This window comes from Acanthochromis polyacanthus, chromosome 18 (genome assembly GCF_021347895.1).
Source record: "Acanthochromis polyacanthus isolate Apoly-LR-REF ecotype Palm Island chromosome 18, KAUST_Apoly_ChrSc, whole genome shotgun sequence".
In the NCBI taxonomy this organism is placed as follows: Eukaryota; Metazoa; Chordata; class Actinopteri; family Pomacentridae; genus Acanthochromis; species Acanthochromis polyacanthus.
Window position 1 is genome coordinate 12,317,923 of NC_067130.1, and position 16,813 is coordinate 12,334,735.

General features: G+C 40.3%; 1 protein-coding gene across 10 annotated transcripts in view; it reads left to right on the forward strand.

Annotated features, from left to right (window-relative positions):
* Positions 1 to 16,813, forward strand: part of ptpn13 (protein tyrosine phosphatase non-receptor type 13) — a 52,285-nt gene that overhangs the window by 19,162 nt on the left and 16,310 nt on the right. For 4 of the 10 annotated variants that reach the window (XM_051938648.1, XM_051938651.1, XM_051938649.1 and 1 more), the window contains exons 8-20: positions 6,899 to 6,991; positions 8,398 to 8,521; positions 9,715 to 9,922; positions 10,889 to 10,963; positions 11,067 to 11,238; positions 11,677 to 11,827; positions 11,976 to 12,114; positions 12,386 to 12,538; positions 13,026 to 13,208; positions 13,335 to 13,497; positions 13,834 to 14,269; positions 14,935 to 15,041; positions 16,576 to 16,629. In XM_051938648.1, the coding sequence (XP_051794608.1) occupies positions 6,899 to 6,991; positions 8,398 to 8,521; positions 9,715 to 9,922; positions 10,889 to 10,963; positions 11,067 to 11,238; positions 11,677 to 11,827; positions 11,976 to 12,114; positions 12,386 to 12,538; positions 13,026 to 13,208; positions 13,335 to 13,497; positions 13,834 to 14,269; positions 14,935 to 15,041; positions 16,576 to 16,629 (2,058 nt within the window). The remainder of the gene's footprint in view (positions 1 to 6,898; positions 6,992 to 8,397; positions 8,522 to 9,714; positions 9,923 to 10,888; positions 10,964 to 11,066; positions 11,239 to 11,676; positions 11,828 to 11,975; positions 12,115 to 12,385; positions 12,539 to 13,025; positions 13,209 to 13,334; positions 13,498 to 13,833; positions 14,270 to 14,934; positions 15,042 to 16,575; positions 16,630 to 16,813) is intronic. The other 6 variants (XM_051938652.1, XM_051938653.1, XM_051938657.1 and 3 more) reach the window with 3 other exon arrangements.

Below are 16,813 nucleotides of genomic sequence, written 5' to 3' on the forward strand. Positions count from 1 at the left end.
TTAAATATGCCTACAAAGTTTCCAGTGTGCACCATTGATGAACAAACAGGGTTTACATAAAAGAGTCACCAAAAGGACGCTAGTAATAGGATCTGCTCTTTATAGCCGTTGAAGTGCTCTTGCCTCTTTAGAAGTACATGAAAAGAACACCTTGCCATCTGTTAAGTAGGAGGGGGGAAATATTCTGCTTTGGGGTGTGGTGGCCAGTGGGAGAGGAAACATCGCACAGATAGAGTAAATTTAAAAAAAAAAAGAAAAAAAAAGATTCTTTTAAATGTCAGCAAATTTTGGATGCCGACCTGTCCAGGGTGTCCCCTGCCTTTGCCCGAGTCAGCTGGGATAGGCTCCAGCACCCCCGCGACCCTAGTGAGGATAAAGCGGTGTATAGAGAATGGATGGATGGATGGAAATTGTGGATGCAAATGTTTGTCTCAGTCAAGACAGCATGGATCTGTACAACCACTGATACAATAATGCAATCCTCCAAATTGCAATTTCTATCCATTTTTTTTCTTCCGTGGGTTCATTTTTCACAACAATATTATAGTCTTGCACCGCTATAGAAACATCAGTGTCTTTTGTGCAGTATACAAATGCCATAAATCATTTAAAAAGAAAGATGAAGTTCTTTGCTTATTTATTTTGCAAAAATTGAAGAAATTTGAATCAAGTAACTACACATAAATTTTACTAGTTCCATTGTAGTATTCTTCTATACTCTCCATCTGCTCTGTTTAAGCACAGCCTGCAGTTCAGTCCAATATAAAGTACATGCAACTCATATCATATGACTGTTTGTCTCATGTCTATCACTAATGGTCTCCCGATTGGGCTGAAGTATGCAAAATCCTGTTTTTCAACTGAATCTGGTTAGTGAAAAACTGTGAATTTTTGGCAAATTTTCAAATAAGACATGTAGAATTTTAATCAAACGTCGAATTTACTAATATAAATTTTCTGTCTTAAGATAAATGGTGTAACCTGCCAGATGATTTTGGGGTTCAGAGACGCGACCTTTGCAATTTACTTTGATTCAAAATGCAGTTTTGATTTGAAATTAATTTGTTCTTCAACCCTAGCTGAAGCTTTTGGTATGACCCCCACAGGTCCCTGACTTGAACATTGTTGAAAATCTGTGTAGATCTTAGAAATTCTTTGCTTGCGAGACAGACTGAAAGTATCTCACAGCTTGTGTGCCAAGGTGGGGTTGGGTTGCTAAGCACTGACTTGGTATGGTGCACCAACCTTTACTGTTTGATTAGATTCATGAAAGTAAAACTAACAGTATTGTAATATTTAAAGAATTCGCTTTTTTTATTGTGTGTGTTTGTTGCTTTGGTTGTATCCATGTCTTTTGGCTGAAAGATCAACAAAACTTAGAAGTTACACAGAGGTTCCCATACCTTTTGTATATGTATGTTTATGCTTGTAAATGTAAAGAGTAAATGGAGAGGATTATCTCTCATTTTTATGTTTTTTGTTTTTCTTTTGGTATGAATAGCTTTTGGTTAATATCAAAGTATGATTGACATCTAGGACAACATGATGACGCACATGATTGTTTACTGCCATCAAAATTGCCTGAGGGTGACTATGAAGACTGAGCCAAAATATTTCTATATTCCATCCCAGAGCTGTTTTGCTATAGTATGATCAGGGCCTCATGAAGCAGAAACCATTGTGGATGTGTTACCTGGCAGAGACCTTCTCTTCTTTCTTTTTTCTCTTACGTCTTTCTCTTCTTTTCTGCAGGAAAGTGATGGCACAGCAGTGGTCAGTGGTCTCAGGTTTCACAGAGTTACACACCGCTTCTTTGCCTTCTGTGTGTGTGCGAATGCGAATCATCTTTAATGGAATATGTTTTACAGCACTAAACATTGTTCGTGTGCATGCCTGTGTGTGCATGGGCATGTTTGTACCTGGCTCAGTCTGTCTCATCCAGTGCCTGGGCAGCTCCCCCTTCCCCCTTTTAAGTGCCAAGGTGCTTCTAACTTCAATGAGTAGAAACTTTCCTCGCAGACCTAGAGGCTGTAATTGGAGTCATGCGTAGCGGATGAGGGAATTCCTAACATTATTGGACTTTTCCGGCACTTGGCAGCAGGTCATGTGGCTTTGGGCCGGGCGGGTCCAGTTTGGACGGCAGTACAGAACACTGCTGCTGCAGGAGGAAGGGAGGTGTTTCCAAAAGCACACCCTCCCCACATTTTCATAATTATATTATAGTTTGGCCTGTTGACTCCACAGGCTACAGGAGGAGAGATTAGTGTGTTTCTAGGGTTTTTAGGAAAAGCCTTTGAACATTAGTTTCATTTCTGAGCTAATCAACTGCCTGACTCATTTTCTCCTTATGTTATGAATAATGTCTAAAAGAAGAATCATAAAAGTTCACAATGTGGAAATTTCTTCAACAGGCATTTTAGCTTGATTATATATTTTTTTTCTACCCAGTGTGCACCTAAAATTCCAGTTTCACAAAATCTACACTGTTATGTTTTTCTTCTGACTCATGTTAACTCAGGGGGAAACTTAAGGGTTTCTGTAAGCTATTACCCAGCTTTAAAGGGAGTTTCTTCTTTCTCTGTGGGACCACCAGGCTTTAAATAACACAGAATGTCAGTTTGTCTCTTTTCTCAGCTTGAATATCCAAAGGCCACAGCCCAGAGAAGCTGTTTGTGTGCTTACAGAAAGCTCATGCAGAAGTGTCAGCTCTGCAAGAAAGCAAAGAGAGGGGAAAAGCAAGCAATGCATGTGAGGTCAAATGAGAAGATAAGGCAAAGGGAGGTGAATGCCGGCTGTATTAATTGTTCTTGTTGTATAATGTGTAACTGCTTTTCCATCACGAGCGTGAAGCTCCATGAGATTAAAACAACTAAAATAAACCCCTGATCACCTAACACAGACACTTAGCTTTCCTTTATTATTTTCATCTTTAAGAAGAGGTAAAGTCTGGACACACAGTCAAAAACACATGTATTTTAAGAAATGTTTAACATAGTTATATTCACTGTGTTATTTTTTTAGTATATAATTAATAATTAATCAAATATATATTTAATATTGGGCCATATTTATTCTGTGGAGGCAAAAATATATAGTTCATGAGATTTCCTATGTGTGCAGACCTTTGGGACACGCTGCATTTATTGTCTGTTTTGTAGTGTTTTATGTTTCCGTTGAACTGTAACAGTTAGTGGAGAGTTGCACTATAAATGTGCTGTGCAGTATGGTGTTATTTGAAATCACTTTCAGTTATTCGCTCCTTTCCATCAATCTGGCAGTCACTAAATGTGTCTGATTCATGTTTGAACGATCTCTTAGGAAATTGTAATATTTTGTATGTCTTGTATGCATGTCTTAATAGCATTTTCATATGACTTTTAACACAACACAAATCTGAACTCCAAGCTGTCGCATTAGTGGATAGATACACACAATCAACAGTACTCTGACTGGTGGGAAGCAATCTGGAACTTTTACTACAGTGCAACATCAATGTTTATCTTTCACCTAAAATTACAAATTGTCCTGACAGGGAGACAGAATTATTCAGGATCTGATGGTAAATATGCTTTTCTTCATCTTTGAAAAGCTAGGTGTCAAACAGAGAGAGAGAGATATTTACGAGCTCCATTTAAATAATGTGTGACATCTTAATTGTCCTCAGGTTAAAACCTGAGCTCCCTCACAGCTGTCGGGATGTTTTACCGTTTGTAATTTAGTAGTTAGATTATCATCACAGATTGACAGATTTTTCAGTGTTTAGGGACTCATAAATGAATTATTTTCATTACTGTTGTTTGGATGGTTTGATAATCTCACTATTAGTTTAGATTCATCATTTGTTTCTAATGCTTTTTTTAGCATTATACATGACATGGCTACGATCTAATCCACTGCGTGTGACAAATATCACGTGCGTACTGTGTCTCTGTCCGTCATTGTGGAGGATATGTCTGAACGAGGCCATGAGGAACATTAATGTAAAAGTGACCTTTATCTGAATGACACAGATTGATAAAGGAGCAATGTTACGTAACCCACGCCTGCCTTTCTCTAGATACTTATTCTACATTGTGGGCTTTGAGACTACATGTCAGTAGGTTCTTTGTGTCTTTTATTTTCAGGGTCAGTACTGAAACTTATTATTAGTATTTGATGAAAACCATATCCAATATTTGGATCCGATATATAGTACGTACATTTACACTAAAGATGAGAGAGGGATAACACAAAGTCTATAACACAGTTTTTTAATATGCCTTTGTTAATATTTTAAATATGATAACTTAAAGGAGGACTTCTTGGTGTTTAAGCATTAGTGTTGACAAGCTGTTGAGGAGTAACCAATCAGATTGTGCTGTGGATGCGACATCGCTCCAGACGACATGCTGGAGACCACAGATAGAAAGAAGCGACTGCATCAGAGCCAAAGCAGCACATAGATTTATTTATTTATGTCAGAATTATAAAAAAAAAAAGTAGCTGGAATCAAACCCATTGCTTGAGAACTTCATGGACTTTCTTGGATGCTGCGGCTTCCTCCACAGGCCAAAGACATGCAGGTTAGGTAATTTGGTAACTACTCAGTATGACTGGCTGGCAACTTGTCAAGGGCGTACACCACCTAGAATGAACCCTTCCTTCTGCTCATTGTCAGCTTTTCTGCTATTTTTGCCTTCTCCAGGACACTCCCCTGATTTTAATGTGAATGGTCAGGTTAGGGTTAACGTTCTTTCTCTGCAAGATTTGTTTGCATAATCCTGAAAAAACTCACCCTTCCTTTTCTTCCTGGCTTATTTCAAGTGATTTAAAGATTTATAATTGGAACTGAGTATTTAATGTCAATGCATTTTCCTGTTAAATTAAAAACAACTGTTACTGTCAATCAAGAACAATTCTTACCTATCTTCTTTTAAAACATAATTTTTTTTAGTGGTGGTCTGTTTTTTGAGAGCTTCATGATTTTTTTTACCTAAATTCATCAATATTTGCACTTGTAGCTTCATTATTGGACAGGTGACTGCACGTATGTGGGTAACTGCATGCTTGTCTCGGTGTGTAAGTATTTGTTTCTGCATGCATGAGTTGCTGTAAATTACACAAAAGAGAACCCTTCTCTGTGTCCTTGTAACAGAGATGATACTGTGTCAGAGGAACTCATGACTCACCAACCTGCAGAACACGGAACACTATTTTGGGTGACAGTCTGACCAGTCCTCCTCCTCCTGAGTGACATTAGAGTTGCTGTTGGGCCACAATGCTTTTTATTTAAGGTGTTTGCATAAGACAGACGTCGTCACAAGGAGAACTGGGCTGTGCTGTGAAACTGTGAGCTAAAATGAGTGAGCAGTGGCTGGAGAATGCAGTGAATTCAAACTATGTAGCAGATACTGATGAGCAGGACTTTCAAGTTCTGCAGCACAGAAAACGCGTGACGCATCAGGCCAAGGTTCAGGCTTTGTTCAGTATTGTTTATGTTTTCCTGTTACCACTGAAATGTAGTTCATTATTGAGTTTTTGAAGCATAGCTTTGAGAAAAGTAAATAAGTGCGGTGAGCTGGTCTGTACTTGCTTCGGTTCACCCAGTCGAGCGAGACAAACGATTACGCCCTCAACAACAAGCTCTCTAACCTGACAGGAGGCAGATCGGCATACACCGGTGCCAATTCTGCTTTCTTGTGTAGTTACATATGCCTTTCATTAGAACTGTTTACCAACAGCATGACTAATGCCTGCTTTGTGTGTCTCATTCTACTGGGTTGGCGTTAGCGTCTGTCTGATCAGGATTTGGGTTACTGTAGAAGAAAACAGTAGCTTGTTAGGTCATATGTTGTCAACGTCCTGCAAAAAATCGCTGAAAGTTACTGTAAAGTTCAGTGTCATGAGACAGTTTTTACCTTAAAGCTGCTGTCCGGAGTTTCCGTTTGTTTTCAATTTATGTATCATTTTTTAACAAAGCTTAAATGTGTTAGTCTAGTTCGATACTATAATATAAAGTTAGAATAACGCGATATGAAAATTTATTCCTGAGCTCCGCCTTCCTCTCATAGACCCCCATGTTATTCCAAAAAGCGCCGGTTGCTGCCGACCAATCAAGTTCGAGCTTCAGCTTTGTCATGCTGTCAATCAACGGTTACGCGCACAGCAAGCAAGCCCATGCAGAGGTGGGCGAGCTACGCACTACGCAACCGCGCGCACATTTGTTTTGCTTGTGGAGGAGAGAGCATCAGGGCTCAGCAACTTCCAGAAAAGTTACCAATCCCACGGCTTGTCAGGCCAAGAGACTGCAGGACGTTTTTTGGCTCGGGGTGCTCGCGTCGCTCCCCGACCACGGCCTCCATAGCCCGCCTGACGGCTTCGTTTAGATGCCCGACCTCTGGAGGAAGATGTTGGGGCGTCTGGGACATACTCTTCGTCAGAGGAGTCATGCAATTCTGAACTCTAGATAGAAATAAATAAACAATGTAACACATATACGCGCGTAAATGCACTAAGTTTGATAAACAACATCATCGAGAGGGATACACGAGTGTAATCACATATTGAAACTTTACTAGTTCGTCCTAGCAGATTCATGTTATTTTGGTATTAGGACAAGTTAGACTCAATACAGCATTCTAACGTAATTCCTTTATTATTTACTAAATGTAGAAGAGGGGAAAACAGCAAAACAGGCGAGATGCTGCAGCACTCCGGGCACTTCTCTCATGTACTGCGCGCGTGCACAAATAAAGGGGCGAAATCAGAGGGAGGGAGGGTGGGACCACCAGTGTTTTGGGAGACGCTGCGATTCAAACTCCGGACAGCAGCTTTAACATGCATCCCCTTGACATTTCCTTTTACAACTGCATGGTTTGCATATGATATGGTTTTTAATGATAGCCTCGCTCTGTTTCAGACCCAGCCCACACCCACCAGAGGTACCACAGTGATTACAGCTCATCCAGTGAAAGCCCTTCAGTGACCTCCTCTGATCCAGAGTACAGGCAAGGTAACAGAGGCCTGTGAGGAATCCTTTACCATGTCATTGTTATGTTTTTCATGGAGCTATATACAGTACAGAATGATGTAATGTGATTTATCTGTGCAGACTCTGAGGAACAGCTGGCAGGTGCTGCACATACGTAGCTTGTCTCAGTTATGTGCATGTGGCACAAGAACAATTTAAAGAGCAAAGCAGACTGCATTTACAAAATAGCAGTAACATTTCCAGCCGAACAGACTAAATCAATCAGTTAACAGAAAAGAAGAAGTGGGACTACATGCTTCTCAGTCAGTTTCTGTGTATCCGGAGCCCTGCTGCTTTTTATTTTGGTCATCTAATCAATGACAAATTTACACCTGGAAGGATGATTGAAGACGTTTAACTGAAAAAAACAGCAGTGTTCTGGGCCACAAAGACAGGGATTGAAAACGACTGGCAAAAGATAGCTATTATTCTTTTTCTCTTCTGACCACTGACTGTGGAGCCAGATTCTCTACAGGCCTATGGCCAAATCACAGAGGATACACTTTGTAGGCTTGAAATCGTGAAGTTCGCTGCTTTAATTTGATTTCAAGAAGCAGCTGTCTTGGCAGTTACCCATTTCAAGGTAATTTCCACATCACCTACTTTCCTGGTGTTGCTGATGGAATTAGATCATGTCCTCCTCTATGTTGGGTTTCACAATGTAGTTGCACAAGATAACAGGCCTTTCCACTATCAATACAAAAAGAAATTGTGCAATGAAAATACACAAGATTTAGTAGTAGAAGTATTATGTTAGTAATAGAGAGTGTGAATAATGGTTTCACTGCAGTGACTAATCAAGACTAATTTGCTTAACATTCTCACCACAGTAAATACATTTATTTGAGATTCCCTTACACATGGGTACACATTATTCTATTGGTTAAGGCATTCTTACATTTCATAGCTCAACTCTGTTCCCATATGTGTTAATTTCTGCTGCTGCTATCAAATCAAGCAAAAAACCTAATATGCCCTAACATCCACACTCCTTTCAAGACTGTCTCCCGCTGTGAAAAGTTAAGACGTTCAAGTGGAGAAAGTTCTTTCTGGACTTGGCTGAAATATTTTAAAGATGTTCCAAAAAGAAAGCCTGTTTGAATTCCTTTCAAATGAAGTTTACAGTTAAGTCATAACCTCTAAGACACATGCATGTCTGACACAAATTGCTGCTGTAATGCAAGAGCGGCCTTTCATGCACATTTTGAATGCAGGCCAAAAGACATTCTGTTTGTGTTGTTGAACTGCCTTCAGTATTCTGCGATTGCTGCTTTGACACGTTCATACAGGTATATTCACAGCACAGTGTGGGTGTCTGCATCTGAAGGAGTGTGTTTGATTGTGTACTTGTGAAAACAAGCTGTAATCCTTTGTGTTTGTTTGCACAGCTCATATTCCCATGTCTCTTCCAGCTAAGAAACCAGGCGAAGGCACAAGGTATGGCTCCCAGCTGGCACTTTCATCTGAACACGACGCCCTTTCACTGACGAGTCACAACACACACAGACACAGGTAGAACACACACGCTGTATATACTACTGCTGCTTTTTGTCTTCCAACTGGCCATCTTGAAGCTAGTAGTTAGTTTATCCATATGCAGTTCTCCTCCTTTGTGGAACCTGTTAGACCCTGTCTCTGGAAAAATCTGCAAGTTTGGTTCAGTTAGTCATATTAAACTGAAGCTGGTTGTATGGTAAATGTATTGTTTATGTACAGGACTGTGGTGCAGTAGTTAGCACTGTCATCTTACAGCAATGAGCTTCTGGGTTTGAACCTGCTAGTTAGCTGGAGCCTTTCTGTATGGAGTTTGCATGTTCCCTCTGCACCTTCATGGGTTTTATCTGAGCCTCTTCCCACTGTGCAAAGACACACATGGTGAGCTAATTGGTGAATCTGAGTTGGCTGTAGTTGTTTGTGCTAGCCCTGTGACGAACTAGCGACCTTGCCCAGTGTCAGGTTGGATGGACTGCAGCCCCCTATGATCCTCTATGGGATAAATCAGGTATGATTAATGGATTATGGTGTGGTATTACTTAGCCCCTCTATACCCAAACCCCCAGTAGATCCTTTAGATTCTGTAGCGACTGTTCTCGCTGAACAGATTTGGCATTTGTAAAGATGGCTTAATAGTTCATTTAGTGATTGAGATTGGGTTGGAAATATTGCATAAACGCCTGCTCACATGCACATGAGCGTGTATGCCTTCAGTCGACATAGTTGTATGTGTTAGCTCATTTTTTCCCTCGAAGAATTGGTGCCTTCACCACAAATCCTCCACTGAACAGTGAAGCCACAGATGAAGCTGTCCTGTTTGGTCCTCTGGGCCACACACACAGCTGGTGTAGCACAACGGGGTCAGCCCCATGCTTCACTAGTGAGGTCATCTAATGTGACATCCACATTCAGCATTCTCTATCTCTCTAATCTCTGGCATTGCAGACCTGAACTGCCTGCTGTTGCTGTGTCTGCTCACAGAAAAAAACACGTTTTCAATCTGTTGCACTCCCCAGAGCTCTTTTTCCCAGAAACCATCAGGCATCCTAGGCTTATATTAAATTGTTTTCAAATCTATCTGGAAAAGTGAAACAAAGACGGGCAGCACATATTAAACAACGGATTCCTGCGTATAACAGTTGCTTCCTTTCAGCTTTTAGACATTATCAAACTGTTCCGACACCCACCCTCTTCCTCTCTTTTCCCCGTAGACAAAGTGAGGGGGCAGCTGATGAAGGTCTGGTTGGAGCCGAGTTGCTCCTCCAGAGGCAGGAGGAGGTGCAGCGGCTCCAGGCCCACCTGGCCAGCAGGCTGTCCAGGGCCAATCTTTACCCCACAGATGACCCCTTGGTCCCATCTTCCATGCTTGACCTTCAAGACCCTGTTTACAACACTTCTGTGCCACTCCGCAAATCCAAGGTTTGTGCTGAACTCTGTCCTGTAAATGATCACCTGTGTTATTGGCAGTTGTTGTGCTTCATTTTCACTGAAGAAAAATAATTTTACTTCAGTACAAATCTTTCTTTATCACTCTAAAACACATAAACACACATGATACAGCCAACTCCAGAAAGTGATTCAAAGCCATCGTTTCGACACTCATTCAGTAATGCAATTGCTACTCCCTTCTTGCATGACCTGACTATCCATGGCTCGAAGCTTGTTTATATTGCAATATTTGATGATGGATGTACAATTGCATGAGCTCATTGGCAACAAAATTGTTGAGGCTGTGCTCACTGAATGTTCTGCTGACTCGAATACATAATTCATTTCAGCCTCCATATGGTAATTACAAATATGTGGGGTTGTGGAACATGTGTGTATTTTTGGGTAAAGTCTGATTTATCCCACCAAGCTGTGAAAATGTGTCAACACAAGTGGTGAACATAGCAACAAATCTGCTGATGTTGGCAGCAAACCTCAAGTACTGTATATTATTACGCTACTAATAGGTTAATCATACTTGCAAAGGCGAGACATTTTACTACGTTATGTTTGCGGTAGATTTAAATTGATGTAATTTAGGATGTAGAGCTTTCCAGTCGGAAACACTAAAGAGCTTTAAGCTGAAAGAAAGGAATCCTGCCCTTCAACTTCTAATGAGACTCGGTAACAGCAGAAAGTTGGCCAACTAAACAAGGAAGTGAATGTTCAGCATCATATGAGTCATTGATATGATGGAAAAGAAAGCGTTTTAATTGTTTTTCAGAGCTGGTCAGGAATAGTGTGTTACAGATGTGGTCATATCTTTGATCAACAGCTGGAAACAGGCAGTATTAGTAACCTTAAGAAATAAATGAAAATGAGCCCACAGTGAATAGCCTTTAACATGTTGGTAAAATATAATGTCTCTCTATAACAAAATCTTTTATTTTACTCCAGAACTTTCATGGTCCTGAGTTTGTGAAGATGGCCAGTGAGCCCTGTGTCGCCTTATCTGTTCCCTCTTCAATAATGGTGAGGATGTGAATGTGTTCCGCCTTGAAGCCAGTGTTTTTTCGTGGTGTTTTATCTCTTCGATATAAACCGCCACTCCATCTGTTTTCTCCCTTTACTCTAGAAACGTGGAAAGGTTGATGAAGTGCAGAGGAAGGTGGGTGTGGTTCTACTGAATGGCCAAAAGCTGGAGCTGAGCTGCGACATCAAGGCAGTGTGTAAAGATGTTCTTGATATGGTGGTTGCCCACATCGGGCTGGTGGAGCACCATCTCTTCGGCCTTGCATACCTCAGAGGTACTTTGTGTTGCTCTTTGAGATGTCTGGTTTGAGATGTGTGTGAGCGAAAAAGTCGCTCTGTTTTATTTGCGGATGTAAGTGCACTTGCTTGTTATGTATGCATCTTACCACAGTGTTTATTAGTTATTTATTGTTAGTTTAGGTTGTTGTTGGACTTTAGAAGCTTCCTTTCACACATGAAAATAATCATATAGTCTAGTGTTTCTTGTGAAAGTCTTAAAATGGATCCAAATGTATTCTAGAAAAAAAATGATATAATCATACAGTATGTATTGAATGTAGTTTTCATGGAGAGGTTTGTGGTAGATCTATGTAGATTCATTTCCTCCACCTGATGTCTAATTAAAGGTGCAAAACCTATGCCTGTCAGACTTTATTTTCCCATTTGCTCTACTCACCTACCCTACTCTCTCCTGTCCTAAAAATCACACACAGAAAATGAGTTTTTCTTCGTTGAACCTGATGCCAAATTGTCCAAAGTGGCCCCCGAGGGATGGAAGGAGGAGCCTAAAAAGAGGAGATCTGACGTGCCTTTTAACCTTTTTTTACGCATCAAATTCTTCCTTGATGATGTCAATCTCATACAGTAAGTGAACATTTTGGTAATTAGCCACAAGCCTAAATGACACATGAGCTTCATTGACACACAGCGATTGACCCATGTGTTTGCATATTATATGTAAGGTAACTAAAGATCTGCCCTGTCTGAGCCTTTATTTTTCTTTGGATAACAGACATGCAATGACCAAACATCAGTACTACCTTCAGCTGAGAAAGGATGTCTTGGAGGAAAGGATGCGCTGTAACACTGAAAATGCAATGCTGCTGGCTTCACTGGCATTGCAGGCTGAATTCAGTGACTACCAACCCGAGGTACTGAATCACCTTTCTTTATCTGTATAGTTTATAGTACTAATTTAAACTGAATTTGATTATGATTTTCATTATTCATTTCAGATACTGTTGTATTTTTGTATACATACTATATATACATAAAACATTTTAAATCACAATGTTTAAACACAATGTAAATTAATGACTTGTAAAAAATGTAAAATTAACACAACAATTGATCAAATTAAATGAAGCATCATTAAGGAACAAATTGATGTTTAAACTATTGCTGTTGATCTTGGTGTCTCAGCTCCATGGGAAGACCTACTTCAGATTGGAGCACTACCTGCCTGTGTCAGTTTTGGATAAAGTGGACCAGACAACCATCAAGGAAGAACTGCCCAAACTTCATAGCAACTACTATGGAGCGTCAGACTCTGAGGCAGAGTTTGAGTTCCTCAAGGTTAGCAAGAGAATAATTTAAATGACTTATGAAGTCATATAGACAGACCAAAATACTGTCATACCTTGTATTTGTTTAGCTGTAAGTTGCCGCTGAAGTGGGTTTTTTGACACACACACAATGGACAGTTTGTGCCAGAAAGTTTACTTTGGGGGGAAAAATGTAATGCTAATTCCAAAAAAGCTAATTATGTCCTGCACCTTCATTTTATTTTCTCTTTTGTGATATTCTTTCAGTGCTACATTTACAGTCTGCTATAGCAGCTCTTTGCTTCATGCCACTGAACAAAGTTTAATCATATTGTATGCAGTGAGATGAAAATCTGTGCTCTCATATTGGATCACTGACCACACGAATAACCTGTTTTCTGCATGAAAAGTTTCATCATTCTATTTTTATCTGTCTCGATGCACATTCACATTACTACTCTATCTGAGTACCTTGAGTTTCTGATAATTTCAGGCTGCTTATATCTTTTGTCTGAAAGGTGAGCCAGAGGCTGACAGAGTACGGTGTACATTTTCATCGAGTGCTTCCTGAGAAGAGATCTCAGACCGGCATCATGCTGGGCGTCTACTCGAAAGGAGTGCTCATTTTTGAAGTCCTTAATGGAAATCGTACTCCGGTGCTGAGGTTCCCCTGGAGGGAGACAAAGAAGATTTCCTTTACGGTATGCACTCAGCTTTTTATTGTCAGAAATAAGATTATGCCACACCGTAGCAAATATATTTTTCTGCGGTAGATTAGTCCAGCTGATCGGCCCTTTCACTTACATGTTTTACTTGTCACCCTGTAGAAAAAGAAGATTTGCCTTCAGAACACATCCGATGGGATTAAACACCTGTTTCAGACAGACAGCCAGAAGACGTGTCAGTATCTGCTGCAGCTGTGCTCCGATCAGCACAAGTTCCACCTGCAGATGAAGGCCCGACAGAACAACCAGGAGCTGCAGGATCTAGGTACACAATGAAGGAGCAGCCACACATTTGTATGGGTGGTTCCTTAATATGGCCTCAGGCTTAATATTTGGTCTGCCTGAAATTATATTTTTTTTACAGAGAAGAGGTTAACATGTCACAGAAATGTTTAACATACTAGACCTGAAAATGACACATAATTCTCCAGAAAATTGCATCTTTGATGTAAGCTCTAAGTACACTTAAGCTCTTTGGAATCTCTCTGCTCTGCTGTTGTTTCAGCTGTCTCTTACCTCTGCTATAATGATGAACAAATATGCCAAGATTTATTATTATAAACGTTCCTTTAATTGTCTGTTTCATATCTCTGTTCATCAGAGAACAGCCCTTTGAGCAGTTTGCAATATTCCCTTGATCCTCGGAGTGGAGATTCAGGAACGAGGACGGTGAGCTCAGGCAGCCTGGCCCCCAGCTTATCGACACGTTCCAACCCGGACCACCTGAAGAGGATCTCGTACTCAGAGGTGGCCCTCAACAAGTCACCGTCTGGCCCAGTGTTAGTCAAAGATGAGCTTCAATTTCCAGGTTTCAATCCAGTGGCCTCCACAGTCCTTTCCAATCCGCGCATAATGAGCCGCTCCCACCACAACCTCGGGCAGATGCCAGAGTCTCCGGAGCACCGAATGGTGGAGTCATATCGTGGCCAGTCGCACAGTGGATTGAGTCAGCCGCAACCCAACCAAGTAGCCCCTCACTTTCCACAACATCAGCGAGCCAGTTCAGACACAGACTCCCTGTCAAACCAACCGGACAAGTGAGTGGAGAAAAGTGAAATGTTCAGAGCAAAACCAGATTGTGTCCTTAACAGCCTAGTGTACTTTATGTGAGAACAGTAATAAATAAAATGTTGTAAATGTTATAAATCTAGACTTCACACTTTGTAGACACTAGAATATTTTTATGAATTGTATTCTTTTAATTAGTCCTTTAATGTCTTATTTGAAATTGAGTTAAGGGAATGTGGTCCAACCTTTTTGTGTTCTCGCTCTGTAAAGTGTTCAGTGTCAAAGTGTGCAACTCACTGTAGGACAGACTAAGTGTGGGCTTAGTAACTGGGTATATTCCTCTGCCTACACTATGGAGACACAAAACTCTACCTCCAGCCTGTAATTGACCCTCCGGGGGTCTGTGTGTGTGGGTACACATGTTCCCTTGTGTTTGTGTTTTTGTGTGACTGTGCCTACCAGTGTCTGTGCTCCTGTTTTAATTAGTAAACCTGTTTTTGCCAGTTGCTCCCTCCTGTGTCGGCTTTACAGATGACATGGTTGATTTGACTTGGATTCTGTATGCATAGAAACCTAACAGGCCTAAACATTATTAAGAACCAATAAGTGTTCAGTGTAGCAGAGAACACCTCTTTTACATTCAGCCCTGTTTCCTCCTCGGGCTAATCTCCTTCTGTCACTCTCACCTTCGCAGATCATTTGGCACGACGTCCCCCGGCAGCCCAGCGTGGAGCCTCAGCAGGTCCAAAAGAGAATCTGACTCTTCTTCCATAGAGGATACTGGCCAAGCATACGTAGTGGGTAAGGATGCTGACCTGTGTAGGATGGTGCTGATGAAGCATACCATCAGAGGTGCAGAGCTCCACTATGAAATATGAATCTGTGCTCTGATACACCTGTGTAACTGTGAATGTGGTACAGACTCCACAGTAGAAGATGACATATCATCTTACACCAGCTGTTAAAGAGCATTTCCTATTAGCTAACAGATTTTGATTACAATCACCAGTCTTTGCAACAGTAGCAAATGAAGTCATTATGACAACCATGTGTATAAAATGTATGTTCTGGAAGTGAGCAGTAACAGCAGTGAATGTATGAATGACTTTGGCAAGTCAACAGTAGCGGTGTTATGTTATCGTTTTTGCTTGCGCTACTGCTGCTGCACTGACGGGTTCATTAAATTTATTTGAAAAATAGCTTTCATTGTAAATATAATCGTAATATTTGTTAAATATGTGAATAAAGTATTTTTATACTGGACATCTGAAAATTTGCTTTATTCACCCCTCTGAAAAACAAGCAGTTTCTGGACATATATTGCTCCTGTCACATTTTTAGTCACCGTGGGCTCGTTTTTCACTGCAGTCCTACACCTCTATGGAAACAGCACAACCATGGCTAGAAGTAAAGGGAAGTTGGAACTCAGTATAACAGCTACACTGCCATAAATCAGAAAAAGCTAAAATTTATTTTTTGATTACTTTTTTTTACAGAATTTTTAAAAAATCCTACAATTTATCTAGAACATTTTTCCAAGGTGACCACAGATGTTAGTAATTAAAAAAAGACTCTACATGCTGTAGATATTTCGCTAATTAATTGAATTACTATTTTAATTGGCTTCCATGTTTGTGTCCTATCTGCTCTGTGTAAATGCAGCCCGCAGGTCAGCTGAAAAGTCTCTGAATGTTTGTCACAACACTGCTGATTGCAGCTCAGTCACTGACTGTGAAATCACATATGGTTTTACATAATTCACAAAATGTATGCTTTTTTTGGCAAATATTTAAATGAGACATGTACAGTAAATTGATTTTAAGCTAAGTTGTTTTCTGTGTTTCTTGACCAAACAGCAGGGCGTATATGAGTAGTTCAAGGAGTGTCTTAAAATTGAATATCTGACAATTCTGTGCATTTTTACACTTTTTGGTTGTGATAAATGGTGGAGTTTTTTCTTTTTTTTGTAAGATACACACAATATATTCAACTTATTATTCATCTTTCTGGCATTCATTGAATTTCAAAACAAAAACAGACATAAACTTGCTGGGCTGTTTTGAGGAAAGGGGAGAAAGCACTCACTGCAATAAATGTTCTGCTTTAAGCTATTTATGGTCTAAATATCTGCCTTGCTGCTTGATTAAAGGTTTATTTTACTTTATGCTGATTATGCCCCATAAGTTTATGTTCACAAAAATGATTATCATGCAGGAGCGTTTACACATTATTCTAAACTGACTGTAAGTAAGCAGAGAGACACACGGTTTCTTTTGTCTTTATTATGAACAAAGTGGAAGGATAGCCTTGCTGATTGCTTGTCTTGTGTTCCCAGGTGTCAGCATGCACAGTTCCTCTGGCCCTCCTTCAACACCAGCTTCTGTTCATGGTATGTATGGAAATTTCTGACCCTCTTTTCCACAGATTTCAGACGTCGTTTGTTCTTGGTTTGTACACACCATAATGTCAAAATGAAAGAAATATCTGGCTGCTGTCCACCATCACTAATTTCTTGTCATTCTGAATCGTCCACCTTAATCTGTTGAACCATATGCTGCCTGTTACTTAGCAGA